Here is a 21,862-nt window from a genome sequence, read left to right as displayed (position 1 = left end):
TGAAAAGCCAAATGATTTCTGAAGGGTAAACGGAGCTTCTCATGGCAGGAGCCAATTCCTGAGGTCTCACAGGAGCTATGCATTTTCAAAGCTGAGAGGAATCACATCCCCAGTTGGAAAAGATTTTTTTTAACCTTTCCTCACTGACGTCATTTCTGTTGCTATGGAGAGGAAGTGAGCACTGCATGACACTGCTGGAAAAATCAACAGTGATACATTTCTCCAGAGCAAACAGTCCACCTTATTTTTTGGTTAGCATAGGTTTGCTAAAAATTATTACAACTAATAACCAAGAGGAAATGATCATTTTCCAGAATCAGTTTGCTGTACACATCTTTTGAATCCTATGGAAGCAATCCCTTCTTAATAACCATAATGAAACTAAAATATATAGTAACCTACGTGAACTGAGAAAGAATAAAACATGCTTAATGAGCTAGTGGATGCTATTTCTATTATTTGGAATTGTTTTCTTGGAAAAATGTTTCACTGTTTATAAACATTGATATTTCCCATTATCTATCAGCTGTACGACACTGCCTCAGTCAGGTAGGAGCCCCTTAGAAGAGGCTAAACTGATTCCACTTTGCATCTTTGCTCCTCCATTCTTTTATTCCTTGCTACCACACTCTAGTTGCAACACCAGGTATCAGGGTTACACTTATGATGTCCAGGTAACTGAATTCATCTGACCGTGAAAAGGAAGCAGCGAATCCAAAACAAGTTTCTAAACTCTCCATAGTAAATGTCCTTGTAAATAATATATGATATTCCTATTGATGTATTATAAATTTTACCATCTGTCATAGTTTCATTTCTGTTGCTGTGATAAAATACCCTGATAAAAAAGCACTGTAGGGGAAAAAGAGTTTATTTTTGCTTGAAATTTGAGCTTACAACCCATGTTTGCAGGGAAGACAAGGTGTCAGGAACTTGACGTAGCTAGTCACGTCCACTGTGAAGATCAAGGAGAGAAGGAACACATGCATGCTATGCTCCACTCACCTTCTCCTCTTTTATGCAGTCTGGGACCCAAACCCAGTCTGTGAATGGTACCACACACTTTTAGGCTAATTCTTTCCACCTCAAAGCAATCAAGACAATCTCCACAGTCATGCCCACAAGTGAACCTGGTCCATATCGTTCCACATTGAAACTGTCCTCCTATGTGTCCTATTAACTGTCACCCTGACACAACCTAGAGTCATCTAAGAAGGGAGTCTCAGTTAAGGAATTTCCCAAATCAGATTGACCTGTGGGCTTGTTTATAGAAGATTGTCTTGATAATTAGTTGATATAGGAAATCCTAGCCCATTGTGGGCAGCATCATCCCTAGGCAGGTGGCCCTGGCCTATATAAGAAAACTAAGAATGAGCCCACAAATGAGCCAGAAAGCAGTGTTCCTCCATGTTTTGGCTTCAAGCTCCTGCTTGACCTCCTGCCTTGGCTTCCCTCAATGATGTACTGTAATCTGTAGACTGAAATAAACCCTTTTCTCCCTTAGGTTGCTTTTGGTCAGAGTGTTTTATCAAAGCAACAGGAATGAAATTAGAACACCAAATGATTCTAGATTATGAAAAGTTGACAATTTAACCATCACACCTTCATTAAGTAAACAAGATAATTTATGAGAAAAGTACTTGCTCAATTTATGAGTTTCAATAACGCGGAAAGGAAATAAAGAATAAAGGGACTTAAGAGAGAAAAGACAGCATCTCTGGGCTACTTAAATGCCATTTTCCTCTATGATACTTGGTGATATCCATGAAGTAACTGCAAATGGATACTCCATTGCTGGGTGTTAAGTACACCTTTAACAATGTATCTTTGATTTTGGAAACTGTGATGGATTTTAATGAAAACTATGCAGTAAACAGTCTTTTCACCATTGAGTTTCTTATTGAAGGAGTTACTGGTTGCATTTTTCTTGCATTAAGGTTCTGTTTGGTAGCCGGCTGGAGGGATGACTCAGTGGTTAAGAGCACTGGCTGCTCTTGCAGAGGACCCAGCTTCAGTTCCCACCACCCACATGGTGGCTAACAACTCTCTATCCATCCATAACTTCAGTTACAGGGGATCCAACGAACTCTTCTGACTTCCTCAGGCATTGTACAACATGGGTGCACTTACATACATGCAGGCAAAATTCTCATAAACATAAAATAAAAGTAGTAAATAAAATCTTTTTTTTTAATATGTTTTATGGGCTGGGTGTGGTGACACATACTTTTAATCCCAGCAGGAGGCATAGGTAGGTGGATCTCTATGAGATTGAAGCCAGCCTGGTCTACGTGGTGAGTTCTAGGCCTGCTGGGGTTACAAGGAACTCTCTCTCAAAAAGAATGTGTTTTGTGTTTTAGATGAATGGTTTATTTGCTGTATCGACTGTTTTTTCTACAGCGGCACATCTAGTGATGAAATGTGCAACTTATACATTATGTATTACATGGAAGCCAAGCATGCAGTTTCCTTCATGACCTGTACACAGAATGTGGCTCCAGATATGTTCCGAACTATACCACCAGAAGCCAATATTCCAATTCCTGTGAAGTCTGACATGGTTATGATGCATGGGCATCACAAAGGTGAGTTGGGTGCTTAATGTAAAGTACTGTATGACTTTGTGTTTTGTGTTCTGTATTTTCTTTTATGTCTCATTTGACTGTATGATTGATGTAAAATCATCTTCATTTCCTGTATTCATACAGTCACATATGTGCACATGTTCTTATTCCCTCTTTTTTCCTTTCACAAAATAATTTCTTTCCCAAAAATATCTCAATCAAAACAGTAAAAGATTACACAGGGCACTGGCAAGATGGCTCAGTTGGTGAAGTACTTTACACATGAAGACCCGAGTTCAGATCTCCAGCACCCTTGTAAAAACCAAGGCCCAGTGGTGCATGTCTGTAATCCCACACTAGGAGGATCCCAGGGCTTGCCTGGCTAGCCAGTCTAGACAGATCAGTGAGCTGTAGGTTCAGTAAAGAGACCCAATCTGAAAAAATAAGGAGGAGAGTGATTCAGGAAAACACCCGTGTACACACACGCACACACACACACACAGTAGGTAAAGTGCTTCTCCTGCTGGCACGAGGGCCTGACTTTGATCACCAGCACCTGTGTACTGGCAGGTATGTGTATCCCAGCCCTGAAGAGGTGAGACAGAAGGATCCACGCATTTGTCGGCCAGCCATTCTATCTGAATTGGCAAGCTCCAGGTGGTGTGAGTCTCCCTGTCTCAGAAACTAAGGGGGACAGCAATTGAGGAAGACACTCAGTGTCAACCTCTGGCCTCCTCACAATGTGCACACATGTCCAGGAGCACCCCCAAATATACACAGACACACACATTCTACATTCATGAAAGCAAAACTGACTAATCTATCAGTGGTGAAAAATGATTAGTTTTGAGACCAATCCCACTGATGTAGACTTTTCTTCATATTATTCCTGAGTTATTTTTACCTCATTCCTTACATAGGCAAAAATTAATTCTGTGATTCATGAATTTATAAATTGCACCATATTGTAGACACTGAAACTGGTTTTCATCCCCAACCATATCTTGAATTATTTGTTTATGTGTCTTTTCACACAAAGAACAATTCTTGCTATTACTAGTCTCAGCTCCTAGGGTGTCATTCTAAGCATCGTTCTTTAACTTACTGCTCATCTGAAAGCTAGTCATACTTGACTGTCATTCCTTTAGTTTAAATTTGCAAAGCCCACACCCTGTGTTATTGGATGACGCATGCTGAGACCTTATGGGGTTTTGTAAATTCATCCATAAATACCACGGCAACTGCTTACTTCCTTCTAAAGAGAATTTTAGGAGGGAAGATAACTAAGCAAACAGGTCATTTATTAAGATACTAACACATTTATAGAATATGACCTAAAATTTTCTTAAAGTGCTTCAAAATATTATTATTGTCAATTAAAAAAATATGAGTAATTTGTTGAAAAGTTTTAAAATTCTCTATAATTTATGTATTACCAAAAAGTAATGACCTCATTATGTAACAAGACAAGTAATTGATAGTTGGGGATAGGAGAAGGTTGTGAATTATACTGTTTCTACCATAAAAAAACAATCTTTATTTGAGCTGGGCATGGTGGCACATAGCTTTAATCTCTGTACTTGGGAGGCGGAGGCAGGTGGATCTTTATGAGTTCAAGGCCAGTCTGGTCTATATAGCAAGTTCCAGACTAACTGGAACTTGTTTCAAAAAAATCTTTATTTATTAATTTTTTATGTGTTTGACTATTTTGCTTGTATGTACACAAGTGCGCTATGTGCATGCAATACTCATGGAGGCCAGAAGAGGCCATGGGTACCCTGGAACTGAAGCTAAGAACAGTTGGTCTTTAGCTGACATGTGTATGCCAGGAACTGAACCCAGGTCCTCCAGAAGAGCAACGAGTACTCTCAACCACCAAGACATCTCTCCAGCTCCTAAAAAATTCTTAATAATGTAATGACTATAAGATCCTGAATGTTTTTATGGTGATGTACAATTCTTGTAATCTAGTAAAGTGTGTAATATCTGCTGAAAATACATGCTCAGCCTCTTTGATCCTTTACAGAAGCAGAAAACAAAGAGAAGACTATGTTAATACCTCAGCCAAAACGGGAGGAGGAAGAGGTATTAGACCAGGGTATGTAAGCTTATTCCTGTAAGTAGCTAATACTGACATGTGAGACAGTATGATATGAGATTATCATTTATAGATATGTAAACTGAGAGTGGCCTATCATAAGAAGTTAGTTGAGTTGACAAAGGTTAGAGACCCACATATTTTATGGGCATCAAATATTTCCAATCACTAGGATCTAGGAGGTATCATGTATATCTACTTATATATCTACCTTTAAGTCACTTAAAACACTTTGGTATTTGTCCTACAGTTACCATTTCTGTTTCATAGCACAAAACTTTAAATGCCCTCAACTCTTGTGAGTTTTAGAGAAGAATTATAATAGCATATATAAAGTTATTTTCCTATATTTTGTTTTATTTTGCTGATCAATAATAAATGACATAAAGAAATTAATGTAACTTGGAAAGGAAAAAGTATTATTGTAGAGACAAGCTATAATATGCACATTGAAATGAGTGTATCCATCGGTCACCTCCCACATCCTGTGAAGTAGTACCTCACCAAAGCTGTGACAATAATTAGTGTAGCCTGTGTTAACCTACTGGTGATTGGAGGACAACAGCTAAAACCTGAAATAGAGATACAGAAATATATACATTTCCACAAATAGTTTTTCTGGTATAATAATGAGATAAATCCTTTTCTTTACAATACTCAGGACAAATCCAGTCATTGCCGAAAGTGTCCTATTCTTCTAACAGACGTTTATTCACACAAAATGTCTATTTCTTTCACTCCCTGGGAAGTCATACTGACCAAGTAGCTAGTAAAAGGACTCTTAACTACTCAAACAAATTATGTCATGTGTCTTAATTTTTAAAGTAAGCCACCAAACTTAACCCATCACCTTAGTTTGTTGTTCTGGCCCAATTGTTCTCATGTATGCCTCCAGATTTTATTAGTTACTTTAATATTTTTTCCTCCAATAAACAATAGTTATAAATTATTTCTGTAGTGCTAGTTACAAGCTAACAGAGCTAGGTTGGTTTCAAAGACAATCTCAAGTTTTGATAAGACTCAGAATAGTTGTGAGGCAAGAAAACAAGACTCAGAAATCAGGGACCTGTATTCAAAGGCAAAGTCTGTGCCCACCAGGAGGTTCAGATTATTCTGCAAATAATGTAGTCCTACCTGGATTACATACATACATACATGCATACACCTAAAATATGAATATATGTTATCTATCTGTAGAATACACACACACACACACACACACACACAAGACATATAATAAATGCTGTGTTTTTTTAAAGGATGTTTTGGGCTGTCTCCAGCCTGATAATGGCACAATGTTTAGGATCATTGGCTGCTATTGCAAAGGACCAGAATTTGGATCCCAGCACCCTCATGCCAACTCACAACCATCCATAACTCCAGGTCCAGGGGATTTGACACATTCTTCTGGCCCCCATGGGCAACAGACTTGCATGTGGTGCATATATTTGCATGTTGGCAAAACACTCATACATAGAAACTAAAAATAATTACATTAAAAAAAAATTTTAAAGGAAACCTGTACTAATATATTAAAACTTCATGGGGGAATTCCATAAACCAAATTAAAGAAATATATCTACAAGGATTGGGGAGATAGCTCAGTGGGTAAAGTTCTTGCAGTGTAAACCTGAGGAACTGAATTAAGATCCCCAGTACCCACATAAAGGCTGGCTGTGGCAGCATGCATTTGTAGTACTAGCACTGTGTGAAAAGAGAGACAGAGGAGGTTGCCTGGGACTTCCTAGTCATCCAGTCTAGCCCTTCACTGAGCCCTATATTCAGTGAAAGATCCTGTCTCAAAAAAAATAAGGGGGAGAGCAACTGAGACACCCAGTGTCAATCTCTGGCCTCTACATTCTCATGTATGGGTATATACACACACAGACGCATACACAGACGCACAGACACACACACACACACACACACACACACACAAGCACAAACTCCTATGCACAACACACACATACTCATGAGTACAAACACAAAGATATCTCCAGCATGGAGAAAATGTTCAATTAAACTCTATGTTCCTTTTAATGTGGGTTTTTCTAATACTTCCTTTGAAATTCTTACCACTAAAATTGCTCTCTATTGAAAATTTTGTCAGAAGGTTAATCTTAACTGGAAATCAACTGACATCTGAGTTGTGAGAAGCCATGTGATATGGCTTCTCTGCTTCTACAACACTCTGGTGTTCTACTGCATCTTTCACAAGCATATCTCAAACTCTGTTTCAGATAATGTAATTTCTAAGACACCAAAGAAGCATCATTATGTGACAGTTTTATCCTTCAGATTGTCTTGGATCATGCAACAATTGTAAACATTTTAATGAGGATTTACATAGTTCTTCAGGGACTTTTTTAAACATGGATTACTTTCAGTTTTTAAAATAACAATGTAAAAGATAACTATATTGAATAAAACTAAACAAAAACTGATAGTCCCCAGATATATCTGTATATGAAATATATTATACATATATTTTAAATATGTAAACATGCATATGTACTTTTTTTGTCTTTTCATGACAGGGTTTCCTTGTAGCCCCAGCTGGCCTAGAACTCGCTATGTAAACCAGGCTGGTTACAGAGATCCACCTGCCTCTGCCTCTCGAGTGTTGGGATTAAAAGTGTGTGCCACCATACCCAACTACATGCATATGTACTTATAATATTTATATTAGAGCAGCATGTATATTGTTTTGTACCATCTTTTTGAAACTGTTATATTTTTCATATTTCCTAGAATAGTAATATTATTGACAAAAATTTTTTTATAATGCCAGGGATCAAACCCAAGTCCTTCTACATGTTAGGCAAGTGCTCTATGACTGATCTGCATCCCCACTGTATCAACAGCCTACAAAACTGATTTCAATGACTGCATAATTAGTATATATTTTCACTGATTTTTTTTTCAGGCAGGGTCTCCCTGTAGCCCCAGCCAGCCTGGAACATAGCATGTGGACTAAGTTAGCCTCAATCTCACAGAGATCCACCTGCCTCCACCTCCTGAGTGCTGGGATTAAAGGTGTGCACCACCGTCCCCAGCTCTCATTGATTTTTCAATAGCTCATTTCTATATTTGTGAACTTTTATGTGAACCAAATAATTACATCTGTTTCCATTCAGAAAAACATAAATGGGTATTCAAAACAGAAATGTCACCACCCTTAAATAAATGTTAAGTGAAGAATTACCTACTACCATAGCAATGGAATAAAGTGAACTATTACCTATGAATGTAATAAGAAGTACAATAGAGGTACAACAAATTAAATCGTGAGTACCTACACATGTATAATAAATACAATAATTAAATGGTAAATGATTACATATGTTTTGATCCTATTAGACAGTGATTCTGGGTGTAGCAAATGAGTCCTAAGAAATGATCCTGGAAGAAGTGATGTTGACTTCCAGAGCAGATGTGGACACACTCACAGATATCTCTCTCATCTTTTAGTTGACACTTTTAGAAAACTAGAGCATGTTTTGTAAAGTCTCCTTATTTCATCTGTACTGTGATTTCATATATATATATGTTTACTATACCAGAGGTACAGCCTGAGGTTTCTGTCAACGTTATTTAGAAAGGAATATGAAGCTAAGAGGTTTGCCTGCCTCAAGCAAAGATCTATACAACTGCATTTAAAAGTCCATACCTAGAGTTCCAGGGGATCCACCAGCCTCTTCTGTCCTCCACAGGCATTGCACGACATGGGTGCACTTACCTACATGCAGGCAATACACGCATACACATAAAATAAACTAAAAAATAGTAAATAAAATTTTTAAAAAGTTCTGAATTTCATTGTTGCTCTTCTTTATAATTCAGAATATAGATGTTGCTTTGAAATATATATTTATTGTACTGTTGTGGTTCAGCGTGTTTAAAACTCAAGGCAGATTTGAAGTCTTCACCACCAGCACAGCCTCATAATTGTGTATTTTGTTCTTGACAACATTTCTCTTGCTGCAGAGAGCCTCTAACATGTTTTATTCAGTTTGCTCTAAACTCTTCTCATTGTAGTCTTTGTGCCCCATATAATCAATCTTCCTACTCAAAGGTCAGCCTGAGCTGCTATACTCCCAAGGCGGGGAGAATATGACAAAAATGCGATTTGTAGAGGGAAAACACTCCATGACCCCAGACAGTTAAAGGTCAGAACACACCTTCTGTGAAACAGAATAATTTCACAGTGGTTTTATGCTAACAAAAATGAATTACCATTGGCGTGTTTTATCAAATATGCAGAATCAAGGAACAGGGCTTCAAGTTAAATCCATAATAGTGTACTGGAAGAGCCTCTGAAATTAACACTTGCTAAATAACGTGTAAGAGAAGTAAAACAAGGCTGCTTAGAGAAACTGAAATTAGTGTTTCTTTTTTTGTTCAATACGAGACATTCCTTTGATCCCCTTACAGAGAACAAATGATTTTAACATCATCTTGACTAATTCCAAGGATTCCCGATGCCACTTGGCTTGCAATCTTAAAAAAGATGCAATTTGTCAGGCACACACCTTTAGTCCTAGCACTCAGGAGGCAGAGACAGGCGGATCTCTGTGAGTTCAAAGCCAGCCTGGTCTACATAGCAAGTTCCAGGCCAACCAGCACTACGAGGAGACCCTGTCTCAAAAAGACCAAAAAAAAAAAAAAAGATGCTTATATTTAGTCCTGTTTTCTAAAATTTATCAGTTTGTTATGATTTATGAGCTGCTCACAAGTCTTCATCTATCAAGTACAATTCTAAGTATCTCCAAGACTCTGGGAAGCTGACTGAATGCTGTTGAGAATTGTGAGAATTGGCTTCCTAATAACAAAATAGGCAGATGTGAACGATCATTTATCACATGGCTGTGTGTGCTGAAACAGATCTGTGTGCATGGTGATTGTGAAAGCCTCCCTATTTTATATGTTTCTCCAACTTTATATTCTATAATCAGACTGACCTCATTTGTGATCCTTGATCCTTTCGTGGTTGTATGTTTATTTCTCTAAATCTAGAGAATAAATGTTGTGGGTTAGTAAGAAGTAGATAATCAGTAAGCAAAATCAAGTTAGAAGAGAAAGCCAGTTATGACTGTCTGAATCATAAGACAAAATATTAAAATATATTTAAAGTTGCTTTTATTTGTCCACTCCTCACATTCCTTTTGTTAATCACTTGCCTTGCATAACTGTAATCTCATTATCTTTATTGCTTGGCATATCTTGTCATTAGTTAAACTGCCAATGCACAGTATGTTTCCTCTTCATGTGCCATAGAAATCATAGAACTGTAATAAGAGCAATTGGCTTTGAGAAATAAAGTGTAGTGATTTCTGTGATTCTCAGCCTAGAAAATTACTAAGAGGTTCTTGATCACTTTTTAGCATTAAAATTTTTTATTGATTTTTAATTTATGTGTGTGTTTTGTATGAACATTGATGCACCTATGCATGCAATACCTCTGGATGCTAGAAGATGGTGTTGGATTCCTCTGGGACTAGAGTTGCAGGTGGTTGTTAACTGCCATATGGGTGCTAGGAACTGAACCCAGGTGCTCTGAAAGAGCAGCCACTGCTCTTAACTACTGAGCCATCTCTCTAGCCCCTTAATTATTTTTAAAGGTGAACCAACTGCCATAATTAAGATTTTTACATTTTCTAAAAGTGAAAAGCAGTTGTTTTTAAAGTCAATAACCTTAAAGCATTTTATTTACTTAAACTCACAGCAATTTTCCTTCTGTTTTTTTTTTTTTTTCTGTTTCTGTGTTTCCCTCTTCTATGCTTTTTTGAGACAAGGTATCATTCTGTAGCCCAGAAACTTTATGTAGCCCATGCTGACCTGGACCTGCAATCTTCCAGCCTCTACCTGCTGAATGCTGGGATTATAGGTGTGGACCACCATATCTTGCTTCATGGGGCACATTTTTTCCACTGTATGTTTCCAGTTATTTTAGTTTATTACCATCATGTTCCTGGAAGTAAAAGAGAAATTCTTTATAGGGATCAGGGAATAGAGAATGGGCCCAACTAAATAGAAAAATTCTTTTGGAGCTATAAGGTCATTAATGCAAGCACACAACTTACAAACATGGTTTAATTGGTATTATTTACATTTGCATGCACTGTGTACAATCTTTTTCTCAGCACATTAGTTGCTACAATAATTGTGTTTTCCAAATATCAAACTGGCTCAGTCAAATTGCTTAAGAGGCTTATTTCTGTATTTCATAGAAGCAAAGTGTTAGTGGTTGCTGAAGGAATAAATAAGACCTCACTGCAGTACAAAGTTGTCAAGGAGGAAAATGTTTATCTCTGCTGATTACAGAAGCAAAGGGCAACATTTTTCAGAAGCTATTTTTCATTCTAGAATCATTGATTGAGTACCTCCCATAATAGGGACAGTACTGAAGACTGGGAATGTGATAGTGGATAAGAAATGAGAAGTTATTCCTTCCATAGGAAATGACATTTACATCTTATAATTTATACTTTCTCTGAGATAATTTAAATATATAAAAACTATTTTAGAACACTGTATAACTTGGTGAAGCATGAAAGGTATCTTGACAGTGTAAAGGAAAACCATTGAGAACAAAATACTCTTCTAGTTATTCCTGTCAAAGAAACTAGTCATTATTCTTTAATCTAGTTTTATACAAATAACCATGGTAGATATACATTAATTAGTTTACAAGTTCCTTGTGTTATAATATGGACAAGTTAGGACAAAGAAAGTTTCTCCATTAAAAAATAAACCTAACCATCAGAACTCAGAAGAAAACTTAAAAGGAAAGCAATGTAGTAAAACTGACAGGCAGAAGTGAATTCACAAGAAAGAACTTAATGACAAGTACAGGCAAGAGAAAGGGTCCTGATCCCATACAGAGAACAGCTTAGAGGGTGAATTTGTCACAGGTTTGTTACTGTAACAAAATATGCAAAGAAATATAACTATAAAGAAAAGAACCCCCATGGCAGCTAATACTGTCCATAACTCCATTTCTAAGGGATCCGACAGACTCTTCTGTCCTCCATGGGCATTGTACAACATGGGTACACTTACCTACGTGCAGGCAATACACTCATACACATAAAATAAAAATAATAAAATATTTTTTTAAAAAAAAGAAAAGATGTTTAGCTCATGCTCTGGAGACCCAATGGCCTGCATCTGATAATAGCCTTGCTGTTATTATTGCTGGCAGAATTCTGAGACAGTGCACAGTAGTCTTATTAAATGTCCATCAGATTAATAATTAATCGTAAGTAAACTTTGGCCTGTGAACACTTAAGAGACACATTGAAAGAGTATCCAAGCTACAGAAGAAAGTAACTAACGGTCAGGTGATCTCCTTCCAGTCCCTACTCAACTTCCTACCATCCGGGCAAGATGGTTAGTTTCTTCATGTAGATAGAAATAATAATAGCTATTTCACAGACAGTAAATGTGTTTAATTGTGTGAAGCACTCAACAAAGTTACACAGTCATGCTAAACTGAAAATAGTGGCTATTATTACTGCTATGCATAATTTGTAAGTTATTCTGTTTGTTATCTCTGTCAGGCATAGGTATGTTAACAGAGTTTCCAGAGATTGTACAAATTTTTCCTAATATAAATATTAATAACATGCTTTGCCTTGAAAGAAGTATCCCAGTTTTGGAAATAACTTATGTGGTTACTTTAGCAGTGGGTATCAGAATACAACTATAGAAAACCACCCAGAAATACATAGATTGACAGAGATGAGGGAAAGGTATCTGTGGGCTACAACCCAGAAGCATCTATGGAAGTGGGGCACTGTGAGTCACAAGCTGTTCAGTAGAAGGTAAAACAGTTTAACAGCATCATGACTGGCTATGGGGAGGAAGCAGAACAGCCTGTGGCCTGTGAACATGAGAGTCAGAAGACGATAAGAACCCAGATGAGTAACTGTGGTCCTTGTGGTGGGCATGCAAAAGATGTTAACAAGCAGTATAATTCAGACTTTTTGGTCAGTGGTGAGAGAGGGCCAACACAGTGTTTCGGACCAAGAGAGCAATAGAAAAATATAAAAGTGGAAAGAAGAAAAAGAATATAATTCTAGACATGTTGAGCTCCTAATATCTATGAAAAAGACATCAAAGTAGAAATTTGAGAATTCAGTTTTATATGAGTTTGATGCTAGGAGAACCCCAGGTTTGAGAATGATTTTCCCAGAGGGCAAATTGCCAGCAATAAATGACTTGGGTAACTGAGTAAGGGCAAAAAATAGACCTTAAGAGAGACCAGTATTTCCATATGTTGGGCAGAAGGAAAAAAGAAAGCAAAGATGACCGGTGGAAAAGTATACAGTGCATTATAAAAAGACTTCCTGCCAGACACTTTCAACAGTGATGGCTGCATACAACCAGTAAGCCAAGGTGAAGAATTTGCTGGCCTTGACACATAAGAGCTCTTGATCAGCTCATACAGCAGCCGTGCAGTGGAGAAAACGTGGAATGCACCTGCCTTTAGGTTAGGGAAGAAAGAAGGTGAAAGAAAGGATGCACAAGAAGGAGCCCTTTATGGTCCAGTGGGGCACATACTGGCCATCTATGGTTATTTAGTTAGAAGTAAGTAAAATTTAAAAGACCCTCAGTGATATTAGCCACATTACATGAACCCAATAGCCCCAAGTGAATAGTGGCTCTAGTGATTTCAGTACAGTACAGACCTGGAATATTCTCATTATCACAGAAGTCCATTTGGACAGTGTTGTAACTTGTAGTAGAACTGGAAAGATGCAAGAGTGTGACAGACCTTTTGTATCAGAAGAGGCTCACAACCAAGTCTATCCTCCAGGACCACTCATACCTTCAGTGAGTGTGTTTACAGCCTGTGAGGCACAGAACAAAGAAAAGCAGCACATAGGAAAGGTTAGAGGTGTTAGAAGGACTGTCAGGGTTGACCATAGAGTACACTGGAGTAGGCATAGTACCTGTTCATAAGTAGATATTAAAAGACAGGTAGGCCAATGGAAAAGAAGAACCGGAAATAACCCAGCACTACGACAGCAACCTAGCTTTTAAAAAATATTTGGAATTTATTCTTTGACCATTTCATGTATGTATCTATTTCATTCTGTTCATCCCTATTACCCTCTTTTATGTCACTGCCTCTAGATCCCTCCTTATTCTCAATACTTCTTCCTCCTACTTTCATATCTTTTTTTAAGGCCATACTGAGTGTAATTTGCAGTTGCTTGCATGAGCATGTGTACATGAATATTATTAACTGGGGCATGGCCTACTTACTAATGGCTACACCAGTGAAGAAAATCGGCTCCCTCCTCCAACAGCCAATAACTGCCAACAGCACCTCATCAAAAGGTGGAGCCTCCTGAGCCCTCTCCCATTCATAATGGAATGTTAAAGGGTTCAATTTATGTGGGTCCTGTCTAGATAACCACAGCCACTCTGAGCTCATGAGTGCAATTGCTATGACATGTCCAGATGACAGCTTTTCACAGCATTCCTCCCATCTGCTGGCTCTTACAGTCTTTCTAGCACCTTTACTATGATGGTCTTGAACCTGTTAGGTTGTGATATAGATGACCCATTTAGGGGGAGCACCCAACAGTCACTTATTCTCAGCACTTTGACTAGTTAGAAGTCTCGGCATTAATCACTGCCTACTGCTAATAAAAACTTCTCTGAACCAGGCTCCGGCTGAGAGCATCACTAATCTGGTATGGGTGTATCTTTCCTCCCCCAGCAGCCTGCATAGCACTCACTAACATTATGAAAGCATTATTAGGGAAGAAGTTTTCAGCTTAGATCCAGCTTGATTTCTCTATGTTCTGTAACCAACGTGAATGATGTTTTCAGCAATAAGGTCTTATCATCTAATTCCGGTGGGCAACCAAGAGCAGTGCCAAATTATAGGGAGGAATCCTATACCTGGCACTGGGATTTTTGTTTAATAAACAGTGGCTTCTGGGAGCAGCATTATCCACTCATGTCTGATACCTTAGTTCAAACTCTTTTTAAATTGTGCTTTTATTTTGAGACAGGGTCTGCTTGTAGCCCCAGATGGCCTGTAGCTTGCTATGTAGATCATACTGGTTTCAATCTCATAGAGATATACCAGCCTCCTGAGTACTGGGATTAACAAGTACTTCCACCAGGCCCATCAAAAAAAAAAAACAACAACAACAACAAAAAAAAAAAAAAAAAAAACTGTGCTTCTTAATTAGCTTAGAAAGCAAATGGCTTCATCATACATTCTTCGTTTGGGCTAACCCTCCTCCTCAACTCTCTTTTTTATTCTCCTATCCCTCTACCCCCACTTAAACATTCTTTCATTTTTGAGAAAGGGATCAAAAGGTACATTGAAACCTCTTCAGTAAATGGTGTTAGGGAAACTGAATATCCACATGTAGAAGAATTAAACTAGATCCCTCTCTCTCAACCTGTAGAAAAATCAACTGAAAATGAATCAAAGACCTTAATGTGAGACTGGAACTTCTGAAAATGCTAAAGTAAAACACTTCAAGATATAGACATAGGCAAAAGAGAGAAGAACTCCATCAGTTTGGGTAATTATAGCAAGAATCAACAATTAGGGTTATGTGAAATTAAACATCTTCAGAGCAGCAAAGGAAGCCATCTGCAGAGTAAAGAGGCTGATTACAGAACAGGAGAAAATCTTTTCCAGCCAATTTCTTCTGTTTATGTCTTACCCCATCTAATGTATTCATCAGACATGTTTTCTAAGTAGAGATCTTAATGTGCCTGAGAAAAATGGTTAACATTTCAGAATTCCATCAATCCAGGACTAACCATGAGGAGAGAGAGAGAGAGAGAGAGAGAGAGAGAGAGAGAGAGAGAGAGAGAGAGATTCCTGCATGTGAGAAGCAGTGAGATAGCCATCTAGTGGTCTCTGGAGCTATGTTCTCACAAGTCAGTGCAACCAGTGTGCAGCCACACCTATCACATTATCTTAAATTCCACTCTCCTATTACAAAGATAATTTTAAATGATGATTTTGAAGGAACAGCAGTGCTCTGTTTTAGGTACTCAACCACAGCTTTTAGATGTTTACTGACAAAGCCAAATGACTGTGCTAGGTTCTTAGTCTGTGTTCCCTCATCCTTATTAATCTAATGATATTGATTCAAGTTTTAAACCATTTGTTTTATCTCTTCTTAAAATAATAATATATTTTATTTTGTATATAGAATGTCTCATTATGCAAGCATATTAAACTGTTCATGCTTATTGAGAGAGACAGAAGAATTTAGCTATAATGGATTAATTTCTTCTGTAAGGCAGAATGTAGCTGTGCCCTAACCAGTTTGTTTGAGTTATGATTTGTTTTGTTCATTTTAAAGAGATTGTCCCATTACTTGTTAATTGTTTTCTGATTGAAGATTTCACCTGGGATAAGCTGATTTCCAGGGCAGGAATTGTAAACCTACTTTGAATTGTTAAACCAAGATTGTAACCATGAGAAGTTCTGTTAGCATCATTTTGGAAAGATTTCATTTCCCCTTGCTCCAATTTCTTAAGAATATATCTTCACTGACTTATATCATAGCTAAACGATTTGCGATTTTTGTTTCCGAATATCCATGAAAATAGTTTTATAAATGTTTTGTAATGGTGCTATGAATGTAATTAAAGTGTTGGCAATAGGACTCTATAATCATGATTTCTTAATTACCAGCCTTTAGAATAGGGTGAGGAAAGACAGAACTTGGGGGTTGCCAGGAGGCTGCATTTATGTTCCCATTTGCACAGTTGATATAATGGGTTTGACTGTGTAAATGATGAGGATTAAGATGCTTCATGAACTTTCTTTAGACATATTTTTACAAGTGATATGTTTTCATGAAATGGGATTGTCCTACCCTTGTTCAATTATTGATATAATGATAAAACATATTTAATGATGAATCATCTAATGATTTTTTTATCTTTATTTCCAACTGATTTTAAAGGATTCTTTGACCACAAAATAATTCCTCTGTAACTGTTCATTCCTTGCTCAAAAGGATCTATTGGAACTACTTACAACAGCACTACTAGCAAAATCATAAGGCTGGCTTCTCAGTTGCCAAATGGATGCATATCTGAGAGACTGGTTGTGTTTTACAGGGTCTTCTTGAAATATAGATTTAATTCCTTGTGGCTTATGCTTTAATGGTTTTTTTTTTTAAAAAAAAACAAATTCACAGTGTTTGCTTCTGAAGACAGCTTTCTCTAATGCAGCCGTTGATACTCTTTTAGAATTCTGATGGATTTTCAATTTCCACATCAATTTAATTATGCTGTGAAGTCTAGTGATTGAAGTGTGCCATACAGTCACATCTGAATTATTTTGTTTTGTTTCTATTAATATATAGTAGGCATAATATGTGAAGTAATAAGAGTAGATGGCATAAAAATGGAATGTAAAAATCTGTTAAGCTTCTCTCTCTTTCCTTCTCTCCCTCTTTCCCTTGCTCCCGTTCCTTCCTTCTCTCTCCCTCCCTCCCTTCTGTACTTGGAGTATGAGAACAATTTTGTTTCTCACTTACTATGCAGAATCAATAAATGATTTTTTAAGGCATCAGATTTTGTAAATGTTACAAATGTTATGAACACTCTGCCTCTTTCTCTTTTCTCCTTTTTCCACAGGTGATTTCTATTCACTACTTTCCAAGCTGCTAGGAGAAAGGGAAGATGTTGTTCATGTGCACAAATACAATCCTACAGAAAAGGCAGCAGCAGATCCAGACCTGGTAGCTGAGATTGCAAACGTAGTTCAAAAAAAGGATCTTGGTCGGTCTGATGTCAGAGAGGGTACCGAGCAGGAGGAGAGGGGCGATGCTATTCTTGTCAGAGACAGAATTCACAAATTCCACAGACTAGAATCTACTTTGAGGCCTGCTGAGAGCAGAGATTTCTCATTACAGCAGCCTGGGAAAGGTACCTGGGAACCTGAGCACACAGGAGGTGGGTTTAGGGTGTCTTTTAAGAAATAAAGTATAAAACATGCAGTCCACATTAGCAAAACCTGAAGGGAATAAAAATTAATAAGTAATAAAACCAATAAAAAGGGCTTATTGGCCAGGCATCAGATCACACACCTGTAATCCCAGCATTCAGAAAGCAGTGGTGGGTGGATAGCTGTAAGTTCAAGGCCAGCGTGGCCTGTGTAGCAAGGTCTAAGCCAGCCAGGGCTACATAATAAGATGCTGTCTTGCTAACAAAGCAAAACAGAAAACAGACTTATTGGAGAAAACATTACCAGATTTGATCTATAATCAAATACCATACTTGTTTTGAAGAGATTTTTCTCTTTTTGTTTTGGTCCAGTACTACATAACTTCAATATTTATTCTATAAGTAAACCCAAACTATAAGGACCAAAAATACTTGAATCATTTTCGAAAAACTGATATATGAAATTCAGAGTAACAAATCAACATTTTCTACTTTGCTCAATGGAAATAAATTGAAAAGCCAAAACCTCCCCTGCACATCCCAGTGGATGCAATACGTGCACACGATCTTCTTCTAAGGTAATTAATTTCCTCTCAAAGGAATCTAATATTCTCAACTCTCATCCAGCCTACTTGCAAAACGTAACCATTTTATGACTTTGATTTCTTAAGTTCCATTATCAACTGCTATCATATTTGAAACCTGAGTATATATTTCTGAAGAGACCTCCAGTAAGTCAATAACTATCAGAATATATTTCTAAACATAATTAGAGGACAATACCTTATTCCCTTCAGGTTTCTGGACCAATAAGCCTCACCTTTGTCTTTAATTATGTTGTGGCCTCTGTGATATTGATTGTGTTTTGTATTACTTGCTAATGTGGAAAGCCAAATAATACAGCATGTGGAGAGAATCTCCAAAAAAGTAACGGATATGCGTGCATGGCAGCTGTCCATGTGTGGGCGCAAATGGCACAAGCTGCCAGCTTGATGTTTTCAAATTCAGCTTTGCAGGAAGCCATGAATTATTCAACACCCAGCTGATTTTTATTTATAATTGAAAAAAATTAGCATGTGGTGCTTTTTGCTCACATGGAAGTTTCAAGCATTGTCCAATGGGACTGGCCTAATGGTCTGTATGAGGTGTTAAGTGGGGCCAAGACTTAACTCTTCATATTTTAACAGGTTTTAACTCATTCCAAATTTGTCTAATTAAACTGTTTCTCAAGAGGTGGTCCCAGGACTCTCTTGCCTAAGACTCACCTAAGAGTAAGAAAAAAATTGACTTTCTGTATCCTATGAAAGAACAACTGGACTGGTATCTCTGAGTGTGGTACTTAGAAATATTTGCTTTATCATACCCTTGTCTATTTCATAATCCAGAGTATCTGTCTGAACCTCTGTGTCAAGGACATGCATATATAAAAGTCAAAAGGGCCTCTGATGAGAGCTCAGTTCTGTTCGCTTGTGAAATATTAGCACTGCTGCTGCTTTAGTTCAGGACTTACCTTTTCACTCTTGGATTTGAAATATCATAGTCACTTTTAATCATCATAAGTGTCTGCGTAAAAATTAAGAGTTTGGGAGCTGAAGAAATGGCTCAGTGGTCAAGAGCAGGCACTGCTCTTACAGAAGACCCAGATTTGGTCCTCAGCACCCACATCAAGTGGTGCACAATTGCTTGGAACTTCAGTTCCAGGGCATCTGACACCCTCTTTTGGCCTTGTCAGGCGCCCACATGCACACAGTGCACGTGCATACATGGAGGCGCTCAGACATAGAAATAAATTGGAAGCGAACTTAAGGCCTTTTCTTTCTAAAACCTTGTAGTTTGTCTAAGAAAGATCCTAAAATGTAGAAAATACATTTCTTTGCTATATCTTCTCCTGTTTTCAAAGGTAGTCACATGGCAAAGCTGAGAGAAAGAATTTTCTCCAGGGAAGTTGTTTTCCTTCATCTTCCGTATGTGGGTAAATGTCACTAAATTTAACAAATCAGAGAGTCGTAGGCAGTACAACTAACCATTACTGAAAGAAAGTATGTATGTGTTTCCTTTCTGAAATAGCTTATTTTAATGGTTTTTTTTTCAAGATTCTAACTCAAAATCTTGAAAACAATGCAAAACAGTTATTTGATGAATCTTGTTACACTCTTTCCCTAATCTTCTCTCCCTGTTTTTTGACATGATGCAGTATATAACTGTTTGCTCCTGGGTTATTTCATTGAGTAAGTTAAAAGAAGACCTCTCAGCAGCATGTTTCCATTTTGCAAAAAGAAAGTAGGAAGTTATCCACATATAATGTCCCCATGAGATGTATTATTAGTCTGATTCATGTGGCTTTCTCAGGGTATTGGCAAGGAGAATAAATGTGATGGATAATGTTCTCTTGTTTTTCTTCTGCCCTTTCTTTACTCCAGGCAAAGCAGAGAATGGCCCTAATGGTCTCGAGGAATTAACTAGTCCCTTTAAGTGCCTAATTAACTAGAAGAAATTGTATTAGTTGGAAAGAAGAAAATAACTTTTTATGTGGCATTTTACTAAAGCAAAAATGCAAAGCTATTGTGTCATTTAATATTATAGCTCATAGTCATTTCAGATATCTTCAAGAAGTATTAATTTCCAGAAGACGAAACTGAAGCCAAGAGAAGTTAACCTATTTGAGTGAGGTCCCAGAATTTAAATTTAAAATTTGGACAGTATGCTTTCCAATATGCACTGTTTTTCATTCCTTAATTTCAACCTATTTCAGCTCAGTTAAAGTGAGATCGATTTGCTTGTCCAATTCAGACTTTCCTGGACTCCTGGCCCCTCCCTACTGAGAGGTTGGAGATTCTATTTGGGACCCTGTTCTTTTGTCCCCAGGTTTTGGTATCTGTACAGTCTGAAGAAAACTGATCCTCACTTCCTCAGAAGCCATTCACTGGTTGTAGCTCCTCAACTAAGGGTGGAACCTTGTGAGCCCTTCCCCCATCCATGCTGAAATGTTGACTGATGTGGTTTTGGACTTATCTCGTGCAAACAGCCATAGCCATTGAGAGTTCCTGAGTCAAGCATCCCTGCAATGTCCAGAAGACACTAGTTTGTAGCAATCCTCCTGGTCTTCTGGCTCTTACAGTATTTCCACCTTCTCTTCTGAGATGTCCCCTGAGCCTTGGGTATAGGAGTTCTGTTATAAATGTCTAGTTAGGGGATTAGCACTCCACAGACACTTATTCTCTGCATTTTGACTAGTTGTGGTCCTCTGTAATAATCGCCATCTGTTGCAAAAGCAAGCTATTTCGATGAGGGATGAGAGCTGCACTACTCTATGGGTATAAGGATAAATATTTATAAGGCAGTTGTACACTGTATCAGTTTAGAAGAATGACAGAAGTAGATTCTCTCTAGGGCAACCTCTCAAGTCATAGGTTCTTGACTAGGTTTACGATACCGCCCCCTACTGAACAGGCTTTAAGTACAATCAGAGAGCTGTTGGTTGCTCCAAAGATATTAGTACACATTGCTGGGCTAATTGTTATTGCAGTTCACAGGAGCATCTAGTAGCTTGTGTTTTAGTTGATTCCAGATCCAATCATGTTGACAACTAAGATTAGCCATCACGCTCTCCTAGCATATTTTCTTTCTATGTAGGAAGGGGCAAAATTTCATACATTAGTAAGCTGAGAAAGTATTTGCTAATAATGTTTTGTGATAATGGGAGTCTGGGGTATTCAAATCTCTGGATCACTTACATTGATCTATTTTGGTGTTTTATGTGATACATGAAGTACAGTATGAAAATATTCAACATGGCAAGTGAGAGACAAATTTTCTCTGTTTATACTTAATATTGTAAAGTTTCTGTCATTAGTAGTTTAAAATCAGGATTGAGATAGCATTAAAAGAGTAGAAACAAAATCTTAGGTTAGCTTCTGGAAACTAGGCTTATTGAACAATCAAAAAGAAAAAAACATTAAAGATAGTTCTGGTCAGTTTTAGCTGGCGTATTTTATCATACTATTCTGTACTGTGTATAGAAGGCTGATTTGGCCATTGAAAACCTCTGTATATTATAAAATACTTCTACATTTGTATGACCTTTCTTACTCAAGATGAGAACTCAGAAGGTCTTTTTATGATTCATTACGTTCTTCATTAATTGCTAAAATCAACTTTTCATTTTGAAATAATTTTTCAGATACTATGATAATATAATGTTTTGGTCACACTAAGGCTTTGACACTACATAGTAAGTTCCAGGACAGCTGGG

At 37.5% G+C, this 21,862-nt stretch overlaps 1 protein-coding gene across 25 annotated transcripts in view; it reads left to right on the top strand.

Annotated features, from left to right (window-relative positions):
* Positions 1-21,862, top strand: part of Pam (peptidylglycine alpha-amidating monooxygenase) — a 299,955-nt gene that overhangs the window by 236,014 nt on the left and 42,079 nt on the right. For 14 of the 25 annotated variants that reach the window (XM_029565909.1, XM_029565908.1, XM_029565906.1 and 11 more), the window contains exons 13-15: positions 2,401-2,585; positions 4,591-4,662; positions 17,302-17,619. In XM_029565909.1, the coding sequence (XP_029421769.1) occupies positions 2,401-2,585; positions 4,591-4,662; positions 17,302-17,619 (575 nt within the window). The remainder of the gene's footprint in view (positions 1-2,400; positions 2,586-4,590; positions 4,663-17,301; positions 17,620-21,862) is intronic. The other 11 variants (XM_029565914.1, XM_029565918.1, XM_008838046.3 and 8 more) reach the window with 3 other exon arrangements.

The sequence above is a fragment of the Nannospalax galili genome, unplaced genomic scaffold (assembly GCF_000622305.1).
Source record: "Nannospalax galili isolate Female #2095 unplaced genomic scaffold, S.galili_v1.0 scaffold578, whole genome shotgun sequence".
NCBI lineage: Eukaryota > Metazoa > Chordata > Mammalia > Rodentia > Spalacidae > Nannospalax > Nannospalax galili.
The sequence above is the reverse complement of the archived record's forward strand: the minus strand, read 5'-3'. Positions and strand labels throughout refer to the sequence as shown.